Below are 15262 nucleotides of genomic sequence, written 5' to 3' on the forward strand. Positions count from 1 at the left end.
TGGCGCAAGACAGTGGCCTTTTGGATCAGTAGCGCTCCCACTCAGGTATGGACCCCAGACCCAGGTTTTAGATGGATTCCTCCTGGCACAGCAGTGCGGTATTTGGGATGCCAGATTGGACTAGATTTGTCACCTGAGCAGCAGATTGCCCCGCTTCTTCTGAGCATTCGGAAGAAGCTTTTGTATTGGAGTACAGCTCAGCTATCCTTGGCTGGGAGGGTGGTGGTGGCAAATCAGGTGCTTTTAGCGACCATGTGGTACATCACGTCTTGCTGGACCTTCTCGAGCTCTTGCATCAGCCAGGTACAGAGACTGATCACAAACTTTCTTTGGTCTGGGCGGGATGGTCAGCCAACCCGGGCTAAGGTTGCTTGGGCAATTATTACACTTCCGCTGGCCCAGGGGGGCTTGGGCATTATAGATCCAGTTGATCAGAGTAGAGCCTTATTGGGGAAGCTTATTGTTCGGGGGCTGCTTCCAGGCGCTGAGCCTTGGAAAGAGCTGCTTTTTCAGCGGCTGCAGGCTAGGGCTCCCCCAACAGGGGACACTTGGGCACCAGAGATACAATGGATCTTCATAGTGATGAGGACGATAGGCCTCAGTAGAGGATGGGAGGACAGATTCGCCTTTAGCATCCTGCGAGCTTGGGAGTTGCTGAGACCGGGACTCTCTCAGAGACGACCTTCTTGTGATGAGGAGCGGGCCAGACAGTTGCTCATCTGGAGCCCAGCGGTACGCCCAGAGCAGGGTCATATGCTGGGTTCTCGGCCTCGTCTAGCCTAGGGACCACTGGCGGCAGGCCCAGCACGTAGTTTTGGAGACTGGCAGGCCTTCTGCAGTCTCCCAGAGGAGATCCAGGTGGAGAGGCTGAGTCACTTCAGAGGGGGGCTGATTATGAGGGATGACATTCAGGAGGCACTCACAGAGGAGTGGTTCACGCCTCTCGAGCTAGTGGCCCCACGGTGGATGGGAGCCTTTACACAGTCGGAGATCCTGATTGCTGTCAGAGCTTGCACTGAGGATGGTAGATGCCTCTACTCTGAGATCCAGGATGAGGGCAGACTCCAGAGAGTGGAGGCGGAGTCGCCTTTGGTTGCAGAGTGCATTTTTCAAAGGATACGGGTAGTGGCCGCCGCTTCCCGGAAGTGGCATATTGATCCAGACCCTGCAGATGTGGACTCTGATTGGCGCATATGGGCATATGCAACGCGCCCCTTGGCCCAGCTCCAGTGGGACCCTGGCGAGTACGAGTGGCATGATCCTTATGCATCCCTCGAGGCCACAGAGATCACCTTTTTCCAGGACACTGTTCGGTTAGGGAGACATATTTTGACGGCGCAGAGGATGGTCTCTCTAGCTGCATCGGAGCATTGGCGGCTACTACAGGGACTCTCACAGGAGTTCCTAGAGGATTTTTGGACCAGGCTCTGGGCTAGTCGACAGGCACGCAGGATCTCGACTTTCCAGTGGTGGCTGGTCGCCCACAGGGGCTTTGCAGTTGGCACCTGGCTTGTCTACAGTGGTCTTCCAGCGGCCTGCGTCCGATGCGGCCACCCTTTGGAGACATAGAGACATTGCCTATGGGACTGTCCTCAGGCGCAGCAAATTTGGCTGCGAATGCTGCGCATTCTGGCCCCCCTCTCTCCAGAGGGCATGTATACGTGGGGTGCCGCTGCTTGGTCGACTTCGTCAGGGCCTGCTATGGGCTATGAGACGGAGCAGGACAGCCAAGCCATCAGATTCATTAGGGGCCAGCCTCGCCTTGTTTCTTCACCGGATTTCTCATCCGCCAGCTGGACACAGGAGAGGGATCTACGATGGGAGCTCCTCAGCAGCCTCACCATCTGGTTCACCTGGAGAGCCCGGTGTTTCAGGGCCTTTGAGGGGAGACTGGAGCCACCAGCAGAGACTGTCCGGGGGATTTGGCAGGAGTTGATCCACACCCTGCGAGGACAGTATGACCGCATCCGGGGCGACTCAGATGAGGCGATCTTGCGGCGCCAGGCCTTTCACACCACTTGGCGCAACGGCCCCTTCTATACCCTACACGCGGGTTTCCCCCGCTGGCACTCCAGGCCACCTATTTGGCTTTTCCCCCCTCCTATTGTATGATATAGCCCCTCAGTTCTTTGTACTGATATTTGTACTTTTCTGCACCTAGGGAGAGTCTCCCTAGCTGCCTTGCTTGGATCTCTGCTCTGTTCTCTTATGAACAGGAGAGGGTCTTTTGTAGCCCTACAGGCGTTTTCTATATAACTAATGAAAGGATCTTTTCTCGAAAAAAAAAAAAAAAACGTAGCACCTAGAGCTTCACACTTGACGCTCGTTGTCATGCCTGTGCTAAAATCCTCAACTTGCTTGTCCACCGAAGTCGGGACGAAACGGGCACGCCGAGCGGCCTGTTCCGTGACCACGTCCTCCATGCTGCCGCTGTCAAACAAGACGACTACTCTTTGGCCACCTATGTAGCCGAAGGTCTTGAGCAATTCGTTGTGCTCATACTCCTCGTCATGGGCGCCCTTCTGCTTATCTTTGAGTTCCCGGCTAATAATTGCTCCAACTGAAGCATTGGGATTTGAAGAACTAGAGGCAGCCACTAGGGTCTATGTGGAAGTTAGGCTCACCGTTGAAGCCGTGGAGGCTGAGACGGCGATCTTTGGAGCGGTAGTCTTCTTAGGACACTCCCCGAGAAGTGTGTCCTTTGACATGACCAAAGAAACACCTACCCTCCTCCTTGTACTAAGCAATCTCCTCAGCACTCAACTTGCCACTGGTCTTGCCTGCCTCTTCTTTCTGGTTTGGAGTAAGCTTGGGCGCATTGGTCGAGTTCTTGGAGCCAGAGGCTCCCCTGCTCTATCCCAGGGAAGACCCTTTCTGGTTCTGGCCTTTTCTCCCCGAGGTGGTAACCCTGGGAGTAGCCGACTGAGCTCTGTCCCAGGGAAGACCCTGTCTAGTTCTGGCCTTTCCCCCCCGAGGTGGTAACCCTGGGAGTAGCCGGCTGGGAAGTCTTGGGCTTGCCACCATTGTGCTTCATTTCAGCACTCTACGCAAGCGAGAGTGCATCTTCGAAGGTGGCTAGCCTAAACATACGCACCTCCCACTGGATTTACGTATCCAAGCCATACAGGAATTGCCGTTTCTTGTCCGTATTAGATAAACCTAATTGCAAACATAAGTTGGAAATTCTATTGGCAAACTAAAGGATTGGTTGCGCGTTCTGATGCACTCCCCTAAACTCGTCTTCGAGTCGCTCAAGGTAATGGGGCGGTAGAAACCGCTGCTTAAGGTCGCAAACAAACTCATCCCAAACATAAGCTGCCATACCTAATCTGGTGTGGGCATGAGCCTACTAGGTCCACCAAGGAATGGCCTCACCTTCCAAGTACCAACTGGCTAAGTTCACCCTGTCAGTATCATTCTTTCTAACTGCAGCAAAGTAAGCTGCAAATTGATGCAACCATGAATAAAGAGTTGTGGGGTCGAGTTTACCATTATATTTACTGAAATTCCTTTTCTCGAGAAAATGATTTGAGGAAGCCGCTGGTGTCAGTCTTGCGTCCAAAGCCGCAAGGTATCACTCATGTTCCACGCGTCGCATGGCTTCGTCTTTGCGTTGTCGGATCTCCAATACACGCATCTGTAACTCATGCATCAAACTCGACTGCGGTCGTGACCCTTCAAGAGGGTCCCTGTGTAGAGGATCTAGAATCTAGGATACAGAAGGAGAGGGAGGAGAAGACGGAAAACGCGGAGCTGGAGAACGGGTGCGCTCTTCCAAGAATTTCTTACCCCCTGAACTAGAGCTAGGACTGTTGTCTGTCTTAGTGTCTTTAGCAGACGAGTTACCCTTCCCCGATTGGGGTTTGGTACTAGACTGTGGTTGTTTAGGCTTACCTACGTTCATTCTCATTTCTTCATTTTGAGCGAGAGTCAAAGCCCGGTCATATGTGCTAGGTTCAAAGTTACAAACTATGAATTGGATGTTAGGATCTAATCCATGAATGAATTGATGTTAGGATCTAATCCATGAATGAATTGATCCATCTTGGCTTGCTTAGATAACCCTCACTGTTGTGCTAAAGTTATAACCTTGCCAGAAAACTGAAGCACGGGTGACCCGTTCTGTCTGAGTCGATAGAACTCATTTGCCAGGTTGGTCAAATACTGAGAAATCTGGTCTTTAGGTTATGAACAAATGTATCCTAGCGAAAAGCTATGACACCTGTGGTCTAGTCTGTATGAAGACTAGACCAATGCTGCCACCAAGTGACTGCCTCACCCATAAGGTGAGGAGCCGCTACGTGGACTCTATCCTGAGGATCTGTGATCCTAGCTAAAGGAAAATGAGCATTAAATTGATGAATAAATTGATTAACTGCTAAATGATCACACTTATCATCATACTTACTAAAGTTCGGTTGAGTTCGGATAACGCTAGTCGATGTCGTAAGATGCTGGTTGGTGGCACCTATGGTTGGGGAAACTGAAGAGAGGTGCTGATACCTCATATGTATGGCCTCCTTTTCCCTTTGGTGTTCGAGTAACATGTGCTCTCGATCGAGCTCCCGTTGGTGCTCCCGAGTGGCGAGTTCAGCCTAGCGTCGGTCTTCATCGATTCTGCGTTGGGCTTCCTCATAGTCCCATCTATCTGCTTTTTCTTCCCGCCGTCTAGTCTCATCCTCTCGTCATTGCTGTTCCATCTGGAAGAAGAGAGTGAGGAAGTCAGGGGTAACTTGAGGAGTGGGTTTTGCTACTGTTGCCTCCAAGAGTTGGAGACGCTCCATAAGAAGTTGGTTCTGAGCTCGGAGTAGAGCTATGGTATCTACGGTAGGTGGAAGAGCAAGGTCTCCTTCGGGGGAGACCTTGCTACTGTTGCCTCCAAGAGTTGGAGACGCTCCATAAGAAGTTGGTTCTGAGCTCGGAGTAGAGCTATGGTATCTACGGTAGGTGGAAGAGCAAGGTCTCCTTCGGGGGAGACATCTTCCTCCTGATGTGCACTCTCCTCTGTAGACATGATGTTGAAGTCGGTGGTCATGCCAAAACACAATCTGACCATCCAAGGATGCCCTCACGCTAGGATGCAGTGTGTGTGGACAAGCTGAATCTGATACCAAGCACCGTTTGTAAGACATATGCATCGAATAATACGCGCCTAATGTGCCATCTCTTGGTGTTACTGCTACTGCAATCATTCTCAAAGTGGTAATATTTGCCCCACCCAGCATCAATCCTTCTTTGTACACACTGATTCCACCTGTGATTTGCCGGGACATCAACTCCCAGATACTTGAATGACTGCACCATCTCAATTTGCTGTCCATTATACAGAATGCATGGATAGTTGGTAGGCTGAATTGTTTTCACTACCATCATTTTAGTTTTGGTGACATTGACTGCTAGGCCACTTTCCTTACAAAACTCATGGAGCATGTGCATCATCCGCTGCATGTTTTCTGCTGTGTATGAAAAAAATACATCATCATCTGCATATAGTAGCAGTAATATAGCGTATCCAAAAATTTGAGGGGCATCTTTCAGTTCAGCAGGCTCTGTTTCCCTGACCAACTCTTCCAATGTATCAATGCATAAGCCAAACAAAGTTGGTGACAGAGGGCAGCCCTGTTTGACACCCATATTGCTGTAAAAAGAGGTTGACATTCCATTTGTGCCTTTGAGTTGACAAACCACCTTCTCATAGAGTTTATGGTCATTTGGCACCCCTAAGTGCACCATTCTCTCCCATAGGCTGTTCCTTAGCACGGTGTCAAATGCTTTCTTAAAATCTACAAAGCAGCAAAAGAGGGGTTTTCCTTGTAAACGGCTCTCCTCCATCAGAACCCGTATTGTGACCAAGTGATCTGCTGTGTTATGGTCTCTCCGGAACCCGGCTTGTCCAATGGCTCTCTTCTCATTCATTTAAACCCATAAGCTGAGTTTGCTCTCAACAATTGTACTAAATAGCTTGGCCATAGTGGATCCAACCATAATGGTTCTGTAGTTGGTGAGTTGGTTCTTATCTCCCCCTTTATAGATAGGCTTTATCCAATTCTCTTGCCATTCTGGTGGGAAACTGTTGACAATTGCATCATTCAATAGAAGAGCAATACATTCTCTTGTATACTCTTTTGTCCACTTGAGTAGCTCAGCCTTGAGGTGTAATGTGTCAGCGGCCTTCCCGTTAGCCATTTTCTTCAAGCCTTCATTCACAGCCTCTAGTGAGAAAAAATATGGGCTATTAAGGTGGACTGCATTTGTGACCATAGGTGGGGCATGTGGGTGCATATATAATTGCTTGACATACTTGAGCATTTCTTCCTCCGTGAAGTCTCCCATGATATCCTTTGCTTTCCCTTTGGTGCCCCTCCATGCCATAGTTACCACGGAACGTCGTTCCGCCTTCCTGGAACGCCGGAACGCCGTTCCGGGTGAAGGCACGTTCCCAGAACGTCCCGAAACATTTCGAAAAAAAAAAATTTAGTTTTGCTTGCAGAAATGTATGTTCATGTCTTGGGGGAGCAAATATTATGAAGCATATTTGGCTATCCGTATACAAAAAGTTACATTTTTTTGTGTCATATGCTGACATGTCATATGACGTGGCGTTCCGCGACGTTCCCGATCCGCTCCCGTTCCCGTTCCCGTTCCTACTCCCGTTCTAGCATTTGACGTTCCCGGAACGTTCCCGTTCCGCGGTAACTATGCTCCATGCACCTCTTGGATTTTTGGCAAATTCAATGGCATCTTGCCACTCTTTTTCTAGAATGTATGCCCTCTTTTTCTTTCGGGTGAGTGCATGGAAGTGCTTTTCTGCTTCCCTGCGTGCGTCACTATTCTACATATTTTTTATCCTCAGCCTATCTTCTTTGCATTCATCATCAAACCATTTATTTTGTGGCAGCCCCCTGGTACATTTCTTCTTACTCTTTTTTTGTCCTAATAATGTATGTGCCACCGATAGTAGAGCTCCTTGTACCTCAGTCCAACTCAACCTGTGTATTCCTCTTAGTGATGCATCAATATTTTCAGCATATTGCTCCCTCTTGTCATTGTCAATACAAAAAGACCAACCTACTGTAGTAGGTGTTTGCATTTTTGTCATGTATGGGATATTCACCTTGAGGTACTGGGTACTTAGGGCCAATCACATACTCAGCTATGAGATGTACCGCATCTATAGAGATGAAAGCAGAGTCTATCACGCTAGACCCTCCACTGGCTAGAAAACATGTCGGTACCTTTGTGTGTGGGAAGAGGCATGTACCATTCATTACTAACATACGGAGGCTGTTTACCATAGTAGTCATTGCCCTACCATGTGCATTTATCTCCTTGTCATCTGAGTATCAGTGCCATTTTGGGTCTATATCAATTTCCTCCTCTTTGTTGTATTCATGGCCTGTAAGGGATTGATATTGCATCTCACCAATGCGTGCATTCATGTCACCAACAATCATCACTCTCCCTTTTGAATTGAACTCCACCACATCTAAGCATAGATCACCAAATGGGTCCGAAGGGTCTATCCCATACCGTGAGTAGTATGGAGACTCCCGATGTGGGATGTAGCATCCAGCAATATACAGTGGCAAATGATCTCCTTTCACCTTTATCCAGATAAACCGCTTGTATGGATCATCTTTGCATATACTAATTATGTCTTGTAAGCATTCCTTATATAAGCATGCAATCCCTCCCTGCCCTCGTGTACCAGCATGTGTGTGCCATATAGAATGCACTATATATCCATGCATCTCAGGAATCTTGCGTGTCCCTCTCCCGTGTCTCTGCTAGGAATACAATGTCTACATCTTCCAATACATCATTGAGGCTTGCCCCTTTGTGCCAAGGGAAACCTCTGCAATTCCAAAACATCACTTTGAGGGGTCTTCGGATCCCATGGACACAGAGAGAGAGAGAGAGAGAGAGAGAGAGAGAGAGAGAGAAACTCTAAACCAGATTGGGTCCCAAATTACCCACTGAAGGGCCCCCTATCCCGTTACCGGAATAGTATTTGCTTTTATTACTTTGAAGAGAATGACTTTGGACTGACGATAAGCCAAACGCAAGATCTCGGAGGACCAAGAGGCGGGCTGTTTGTACATGGCTGTAGAAGCACCAATAATGATCGATCTCAAGCCTATGCACTCTTCCAATGGAATGTAGGAAGGCAGCAGATGTGAGGCTGAGAGAAGGGGCTGATTGGGATTGTTCTAGGCTATGAATATATGTTGAAAATGAATGTATGCATGCGTGTTACCTTCACCCAAGGGGCTGTAGCAAAACGCTGATGTTATGCAATGCTGAACACTGCTTCAAGGCTGAAAACGCAGGTTGTTCTATAGCGCTTCTTCCTTGGCTGAATGCAAGCTAGTGCGTTTTGGTTGTATACTCCTAGATCCTCATGCGTTGATGCTCCAATAGGCTGATGGCTGAAACGCTTGATGCTAGATGATTGGAATGGTGCAAAAGCAAACCTATTTATATGCTCACAAGTGCTAGTCGGTTGGCTGTGAAGCTAGCCGACTGTAGCATGTTTGCTACACGACTTGTTTATGATGAATAATGGTATTAAATGCTGAAATAAGGCTGGAAAATATGGGAAAGATGCCAGATACATGCTAATAAATATCCTAAAAATACCACATGATATTTCAAGGCTTTTGCAATGGTCTATGTGATCTACGTGCATATGGGATGAATGATATGCAATATGCAGAATGCTTTCTAATGCAAATCCTAAGGTTTCTACTGACTCTATATGGATGAAAGATTCTCTCCAAGTGGGTTAAGGAACTTTGATTGATTGACTGACTATTTAAGGTTGAGGAATGAACTACGTAGCTCGTGCCTGACATATCCTGGACTGAGGATTACAATGGGGACACGGCGTACAACAAATATCATCCTAAAGGGTGCTAATACTGTACAATGTTGCACTGATGATGATGAGCCATCTTGTCACCATGCACTACAATGCAAGGTGCATGTGACAACTTACCATGGACGACGAACAACAGCCAACCTGAGCTATGACCACCACAAGAGGCTATATATAGATAGGTAGCACAGCCCGTCATTCATCATACACTCATCTACCTTTACTTCTTGTTCACCCTTATATTCTAAGTGGATACAACCTCCATTGCTAAATTTTGGACACGCAATCAAAGCTTCTATCAACGAAGCACACATGTAAGAAGCAAAATCCATCCTTGTAATTACCTTTTGCAACAGTTATTCAGTACTATTTTCTTTTCATTGGCAAATTTTGCTAAGTTTTTCCGTGGAAGATCCTAGGTATTTGTGTTTGCACACGGTCTGTAATTTCTTAATGGGGGCTTCTTTATATGTCTATCACGGCCCTGGGACTGGCCGCAACACCTCACAACTGGTTAGGGGGGCCCAAACTTGGGTGCCCTGTTAGATCGGTGCCCAGGCAGCTACCAACCCAACTAGCTTGCTGTCCACTTGTTATACACTTGTCATCCACGCCCAAGTCCGCTGCTGGCTGCTCCCTTTTGGGCATCCCGAGCTGCCCATCCTTGACAAACCCACTCTTGACGGATGCAAGCTTGCTAAGAGTGGGATGTCTCACAAGAGGCCTCCTAGTAAGCAAATTAGAATTCCTCGGTACCTCAGAATGAGGTACCCACCTGTAATGCTCTCTTCAAATGAGAGGTGTTGATACTAAATTTTCAGATATGTATGAAAATATTCATCAGGAAAGGAGGTATGCTTGGGTTTTGGCCCTCCATGCTTATGTCCTGCCAAATTGCTCAGAAAACACAAAGAGTTGAGTAAGGTTGTTATTGCTTACCTATAAATGGACTATCCCTAAAACCTTGTGCACAGCTGGAGCTCCCGTGTTGCACCAGCAGCAGCAGCAGCACCAGCCCCAGCCCCTCCAAACCCCCTTTCGCTTCCCTCTTCGCACAACAGCCCACTGCGTGCACATTCCACACACCCCCCTCCCAAAAAAAAAGCCCCCTTTCACTTGCCTCTTCCTGCAGCACCCCCCCCACCCCTTCACCCCAGCGCGCACGTCCCCCCCCCCCCCCCCAAAAAAAAAAAAAAAAAAAAACCGGCACCTTCTCCCATCAGGTGATATGGTTGGTTGGGTCACATAGGACTTACTATGGGTGGTGAACAATAGCAGACTTAAGATGACGAAGATCCAAGTGATATTGCTTCTAACAAACAAAAGGTGTAGCGAAAAAGAAATGAGAAAGCCATCACGATAATTGGCCTAAGTCTTGCATATCTTTGGTACATCACATAGACTTTAAGTCCACATCTAAGCAAATCTGGGCAAAACTAGAGGGTATCTTCGATAACAAAATCACTAACTCTAAGGCAAGTTTTAAGATCTTAAAATAAATGAAAATGAAGAGTTAAGTGATCATCTAGCCAAGTTTGGGTCAATAACCCAACAACTTGCTAGCCTTAAATGTAAACCCAAGGACAAAGACAAGGTGGTTGTACTCATTAAGAGTACGAGAGGAGTCACTCGATTTGAACAGACTCAGGAAATCCTTCGTGTGGCAACTACAAGCTTTGAAGACCTAGGGGCTTTGTTTCTTGAAAAGGATAGAAGAAACAAAGAAGAATAGCAAGCCAACACCAGTCTTGAATACGACAAAGCTTTGTAGGAGCACAGAAATGGAGTAATAAGAAGATTCAATGTAGGTACTGCAAAAGGATGGGGCACAAGGAGGCTAACTACTTCAAAAAACTTTTAAAAAAAAGAACAAGATAAGCATCACACAATCTCATAGCTGAAGATGAGGAGATACCAATTGAAGAAGAAGAAATAGTCACAGAGCAACAACCCAAGTCTCCCTCAATGAGGAAGACTATAACCGGGCATTGTAGTTGTTCTTTTTTGTGTGCAAGTGTCATTAAGGATTCTCTGCCCGAGAGGTCCCCTAAAAAAGATTTGTAACAAATGTTTGTGTGTTGTGTGCCTTCATGTGTAAAAGGCTCCATGTTATGCTTTATCCCTGTTAGAAGCTAGGGAAGTGACGAAGAGCTGATCTTGCTGCTTCGATCACTTGTTGATTGGAGGATTAGCATGGCACGGGAGGTGCTCATGGCTAAATCGCTCCCTTGTAGCATGTCCTTTGCATATGGGGTCTCACCACCTTCGCTCCAAAGGGGGGTTTGTTGGGCATTCAGAGCCTCATGTGCATGTGTTCGTCTCGTGTATGAGTCATCTTATGTGTGTGTGTGTGTGTGTGTGTGTGTGTGTGTGTGTGTGTGTGTGTGTAACCTTATTCATGTGTATGTGTGTGAACACTTGCTTAGGTGTGAACACCCCATTATATCTGGATAAGATAAGTGTGACATGTGTCATGTGTATATTTGTGAGTATGACATAACAGATAAGGCCTATGCCTATAAAAGCATTGTACTTGATGAGCTTCAACACATCAATCGAATGCCTATCATTGAGGCGTACAAATACTCTCTTTTAGAGCTTTGTTCTCTCTCCTCTCTCGATCTCTCTTGCATGGCTCACCGGTTTTTAAGAAGAGGAGCATAATTCTGAAGGTATCAATGATATCAAAGTCCGAGATCATGTAGCCTGATCACAGAGGGATAGAACACACCAAGTATGAATCCACTTTCAAATCCCGCAAGCCTACACACATGGGATGCCTATATCTAACTATATAATATATCTCTTAAAAAAACAGGTGGAGAAATCACTATAACCTGCCCTGAATTTTTTCTTATTTTTTCAAATAAATATAATATGCAAGTCATTTCAGCAAAAAATAAATTGAGACAAATTAACAAAACCTCAACACTATGGACACGTAATGGGCAGCAACAGGATCATGTGTCCCAAGGCTTAGGTTCGCATGTGACCGTAAATGGTGGTCACTGGAAATAGCCTAGATGCCAAAAAGGGGTTGGTGGACCGTGGGGCAATGTATATCTGCCACTTTGGTGGTGACTTTACCGTATATAAGCAGTCCTAATTATGAGCAGGTGTAGGGAGCAGTGAAGGAGCTCACACAGTGGAGCTTTGGCAGAAGCTGGCACAGAGGGTAAGGACAACTTTGACGGAAACAAAAGCATGGCCTCATCAGAATTGCCTAGCAGGACGGCAGGCCAAAAATCTATATAAACACATGTGTCGGGTTAATCTTGCTTTGCTTTTCCCTTATTTGCCAGAACCCTACCTAGCCAGTAGGGCGAAACCTGGCTCCTGGCTGCTGTAGAAACCCTAGCTATTGTGTCCTGACAGAACATGTGTTTAAGAAAGGCTGCTGTGCCTTGATGATGCACATGTTAAAAAAGCCCTAATTAGGATGTTGAAGAGGAGAGAGAAGACACACCTTGGCCTCGTAGATAATGGGGCCGTGGTAGGCGAGGACCTTCTCGCCCTCGCAGAAAAGCCCGCTATCGCTGGCCCCTTCGCTGTTGTCGCCACGGGCATCCTCCTTCCCGCCAGTCGTTGAGCTCCCCATGTGTGTCCCCCTCCAGCAAATTCAAAACACTAGCTACTATGACCTCAAATCTCTCTCTCTCTCTCTCTCTCTCTCTCTCTCTCTCTCTGCTGCTAGAATCCAAATTTTGTTTGTGGCCAATGGCTTTCCATATACCAACCCAACGGAAAATGTAACTCGCCAAAGTTAGAAGTCCTCATGCACGCTCGGGCGCATCTGCATCATCCAGTGCTGTGTTCTTGTTGGCCGTCACCTGCCCACCTGTATTTCGGCCATGGGCATGTATTATAAGATTGACATGAAACACTATAAGATAAGGCTAGAAAAGATTATTTATATGTAAAAGGTTTGCATATAAAGAAGGTTAAGGGGATTTCAATTTGGAAATACCTAAAGTAATGGTTAATAGGCATTAAGGTCAATGTAAAAGGGATGTAGATGGTGCATAAGGGAAGCCCAAAGGCCCTTCTAGGGGGAGTTAAAGAGGCATTAGATAGTGAAAGGGCCATACCTAGCCATTGAAAGGTCAAAGGACTGAAGTTGGAAGGTCATGCATCACCTAGGCCTATATAGCCATGTGTTTAAGGTCCATTTGGGATATGGTATAAGAATATGGCACAGCGAAAAGAGATAGCAAGACAAAGCACAATAAACAATGCAATAGATACACAATGAAGAGAATTTAAAATTCTGATTATACCAAAGAGCTACAAGTGATGGTGCTATCTACCCGTGCGCTCTCAACAAACTCTGGATGGAGTATGTACGAGGTGTAGAAGGGGGTGGATACTCACAAGCATTGGATGCCTTAGCTCATGGCAACTATGTCCATATATAATACTATAGGCGGTGTGGTAGACGCGTATACAACGAAGGCGGTTACACTGCATAGACACGGTCACTGTCGCATATCAAGATCGCAGCCCATCGACCACCGACCACCGACCACTAATAATGGACCTAGTATCTGAGAGAATATTCCTCATATCGTTGCCTCGGGGCTCCCGTCCCTGAACCCCCACCAGGGAGACTAGCAACCCCCCTAGGACCCCCCAACCGGGGCGATGCCCCGAACCCTAGCTAACGCTCATACCCCTGACCATCTCCTAACCATCATCAATGGTCAATAATGATCCCATTAGCATCTAAGTCGAGGTTCCCACTAGAAAGACATATGCACCATGGCTACTCCTCATAATGGGGGCCTACCAAATGTGCATTTTACATCAAAGTGAGATACATGCTGAGAGGTGGGCATTGAGTGTATACTAACATATGGTTGGGTGGAGAATCAAAGTTCTAGTCTTACACAAGTCCTCAAGCTATTGATGCAAGGAGTGTTACATTGATATCAGAGCTAAGTTCTATCTCTTTCATGATTCCATTGAGCTACTCTCATGGCTAATTCTAATCTCTACTCCTTAATCTCTTTTCATATTTCTCAAATCTTCTCCATACAAATAGTTATTGCTTAATAGATTGGGCATACCTATTGCCTAATTGATTGAGCATACCTCTTACCTAATAAATTGGGGATACTTTGGAGAGTCTACATGAAGCAAGTGGAGTACATGACAACCTTGAAGAATCATTGAAGCAAATATCAAGGAACCAATGGAATTGTTCTTCAAATCATTTGAGACAATTCGTAATTACCCAACCAAGTAATGTCGTTGTGTTGCATCTTTTTTGCTTTGTAAGAAACTTTCCATTTTGTTTATTGTTAGAGTAAATGGCTTCTCAAGGTGGAAAGGATGAAAATGGGGAGAAAGGGAAAAACCCAATGTCCTCTTTCCACATGGAAAAGGATATTACAAAAACAAATGAAATAGATATGCAAGATTTAGATCTTAATGAGTATGAGGATATAGAAATGAAGGAAATGAAAGAAAAAATCTCTAATATAGAGAATAAACTTGAGAAAATGATGGGTCTTCTTAGTTCTTTAATGAGAGGGGAAGGATTGGGAGTAAAAGAAATATCTAAAAACATTAATGAGGGAAGAGAAAAAACTCTAGAAAAAGGATTAAATGGAGCCATAGTTGAAGAGGGTCCCAAAACTAGAGACCAAGGTATAGTATTTAAAGATTTAAAGGCACCCACTTTTAGTGGAGAAGAGAAGGAGAGAAATAAAGATGCGGTTCATATTTTTTTACAAAAATGGCAAGATTTGCATCTTTTAAGAATTGTGCCTGATCATAACTGCCCCATTGAAGCTAGCCTATCCTACAAGGCAAAGCTTATAAGTGGTGGATGAGCTTAGCAAAAGCTAGGCAAGTAGTCGATTCTTGGGATTTATTTAAGGATTTATTCTTAAAAGGAATATCTTCCTGAAAATGAAGAAGACCGAAATTGGGAGGAGTGGGATAATTGTTCTAAGAATTTAAATCTCACTCAATATATAGCTTGCTATAGAGAAATTGTCTTAAAACTTAAGAGAATAGACAAATTTCAAAAAGTAAGAGGCTTCATTAGAGGCCTAAAAAGGGAATGGAAGAAGGAAGTTCACTCCAAAAAGCCAAAAGAACTTAGATGAGACTATAAAATTTGCAAAAAAAATTGACGATACTGTGGGTAATGGTAATCCTAAAGAAAATGAAAAAAAAATTCATATAAGCCTTATGAAAAAAAAATCATATAAGCCTTATGAAAAAAAATATTTGGCTCTCGAAAAAAAAAGGTTTTTTCTTTAAAAAAGAAGAACCTCTTAAAAAGCAAAAAATCAAGAGCGGTTAAAGAAAAACTTTGTTTCTCTTGTATTGAGCCGGGACATGACAAAAAGAATTGTCCTAAGTCCCAAGGACAAG

General features: G+C 45.7%; 1 protein-coding gene across 6 annotated transcripts in view; it reads right to left on the minus strand.

Moving 5' to 3' along the window:
- LOC147641730 (protein MRG1-like) overlaps positions 1-12714 on the minus strand; it is a 95990-nt gene extending 83276 nt beyond the window's left edge. For 2 of the 6 annotated variants that reach the window (XR_015266008.1, XM_086798992.1), the window contains exon 1: positions 12345-12711. Coding sequence is in view for 4 of the 6 variants with exons in the window: in XM_086798992.1 (XP_086655118.1) it covers positions 12345-12476 (132 nt within the window). In the remaining 2 variants the exon portion in view is untranslated. Of the gene's footprint in view, positions 1-12344 lie in introns of all 6 variants that reach the window. The other 4 variants (XR_015266007.1, XM_086798983.1, XM_086798978.1 and 1 more) reach the window with 3 other exon arrangements.
- Between the last annotated feature and the right edge of the window lie 2548 nt (positions 12715-15262).

Source organism: Cibotium barometz, chromosome 1 (assembly GCF_041138505.1).
Source record: "Cibotium barometz isolate CiBa-2024 chromosome 1, ASM4113850v1, whole genome shotgun sequence".
Classification (NCBI taxonomy): domain Eukaryota; kingdom Viridiplantae; phylum Streptophyta; class Polypodiopsida; order Cyatheales; family Cibotiaceae; genus Cibotium; species Cibotium barometz.